Below are 1,339 nucleotides of genomic sequence, written 5' to 3'. Positions count from 1 at the left end.
GGGCACCGGCAGTGTGCAGCCAGGGGGAGCCGCCGTGGGCTGAACCATAATGGCGGCGGGGGGTGTCACCTTGGGAGCTGGGCCCTGATGGGGGGAGCCGCCTTGGGCTGAACCACTGCGGGGAGAGGGGGAGCCGCCTTGGGGTTCAACCACTGTGGGGCGAGGGGGAGCTGCATTGGGACTGAACCACTGTGGGGCGAGGGGGGAGCCTTCTTGGGCTGAACCACTGTGGGGAGAGGGGGAGCCTCCTTGGGGCTGAACCACTGCGGGGAGAGGGGGAGCTGCCTTGGGTTGAACCACTGCAGGGCGAGGGGGAGCCACCTTGGGACTGACTCCAGCAGACCATYTTGTTCCTCAGGTCGGCGGCCGAGAGACCTCGCCGTGCCGTGCTGTGCCGTGCTGTGCCGTGCCGCACCGCTCGGGCTGCCCCGGGCGTCCCAGCCCCTCCACCGCGCTCACCGGCCGGGCATGGCGGCACTGAGCAGGACGCTGGGGTGAGCGTCATCCCCCCGCCGCCAGGCCGGGGCCCCCACCTGGGCCTTGCAGCCGGCGGGGAGCGTGGATGCGCGGGGGTGAGGGTGGGAGCGTGCCCATGCCTCTGCACGGTGTGTTTCCGCCGTTGCTCGACCCAGCGCAGCTCATTTTCCGGCAAGCGCAGCGTTTTTGCCCCCCCATCTCCCTCACGCCTGACCCCTTCTTGCCTCCCCGGCAGCGCCCTGCGGCAGGATGCCATCCGCAGGTGGCTGCCCCTGGCTCGCCACCTCCACGCCTCCTCCGCCCACGGCAACTCCAACAGGACCTCCGTCGCCCACATCCGCAGGCAGGTGTACGGCCGGCTGTACCCCATGCTCCTGGTGAAAACCGACGGCTCTACCGTCCACATCCGCTACAAGGAACCGAAGAAGATCCTCATGGTGAGGTTACGGGCGAAGTCCTCGTCTAGGAGCCGCGACGACTGATTTAGTTAGGGAGACGAGAGCCGGCGGGTCACAGGCTCTTCTCACCCTCCGCTGCTGCTTCTCTTCCCTCCCCAGCTGCCTGTAGACAGCAACACGCTGCCCGAGGCTGAGAGGAGAGCCAGGCTGCGGAGGCAGTTCCCCAGCAAGTTTAAGGTCAAGAAGGAGGAAGTGTTCGAAGAGATTAACTTGGACGAGTACAAGAGGTTTTGGAAGAAGTGAGGTGCACCGCTGGCGGCCGTCGTCGTCTCGAGGACCTCCGCAGAGGCGCAGCGACCCCCCGCCCCGGGGCGGAGGCTGCAACCTCACGCCTGGGGGAGACAAAGTTGGAAAAGAATCCATTTCTTTGGAGTTTCGAGTGTTTCTGTCTGTTTTTTTTTTTT

The 1,339-nt window shown here is 65.8% G+C and overlaps 1 protein-coding gene across 1 annotated transcript; it reads left to right on the top strand.

Moving 5' to 3' along the window:
* The first annotated feature begins 266 nt into the window (after positions 1-266).
* Positions 267-1,308, top strand: MRPL55 (mitochondrial ribosomal protein L55). Its single transcript, XM_026089781.1, has 3 exons — positions 267-494; positions 713-914; positions 1,035-1,308. The coding sequence occupies exons 1-3, from the start codon at positions 469-471 to the stop codon at positions 1,176-1,178; spliced, it is 372 nt and encodes a 123-aa protein (XP_025945566.1). The 5' UTR covers positions 267-468; the 3' UTR covers positions 1,179-1,308.
* The last annotated feature ends 31 nt before the right edge of the window (positions 1,309-1,339 follow it).

The sequence above is a fragment of the Apteryx rowi genome, unplaced genomic scaffold (assembly GCF_003343035.1).
Source record: "Apteryx rowi isolate R43461 unplaced genomic scaffold, aptRow1 scaffold_83, whole genome shotgun sequence".
Taxonomy (NCBI): domain Eukaryota; kingdom Metazoa; phylum Chordata; class Aves; order Apterygiformes; family Apterygidae; genus Apteryx; species Apteryx rowi.
The sequence above is the reverse complement of the archived record's forward strand: the minus strand, read 5'-3'. Positions and strand labels throughout refer to the sequence as shown.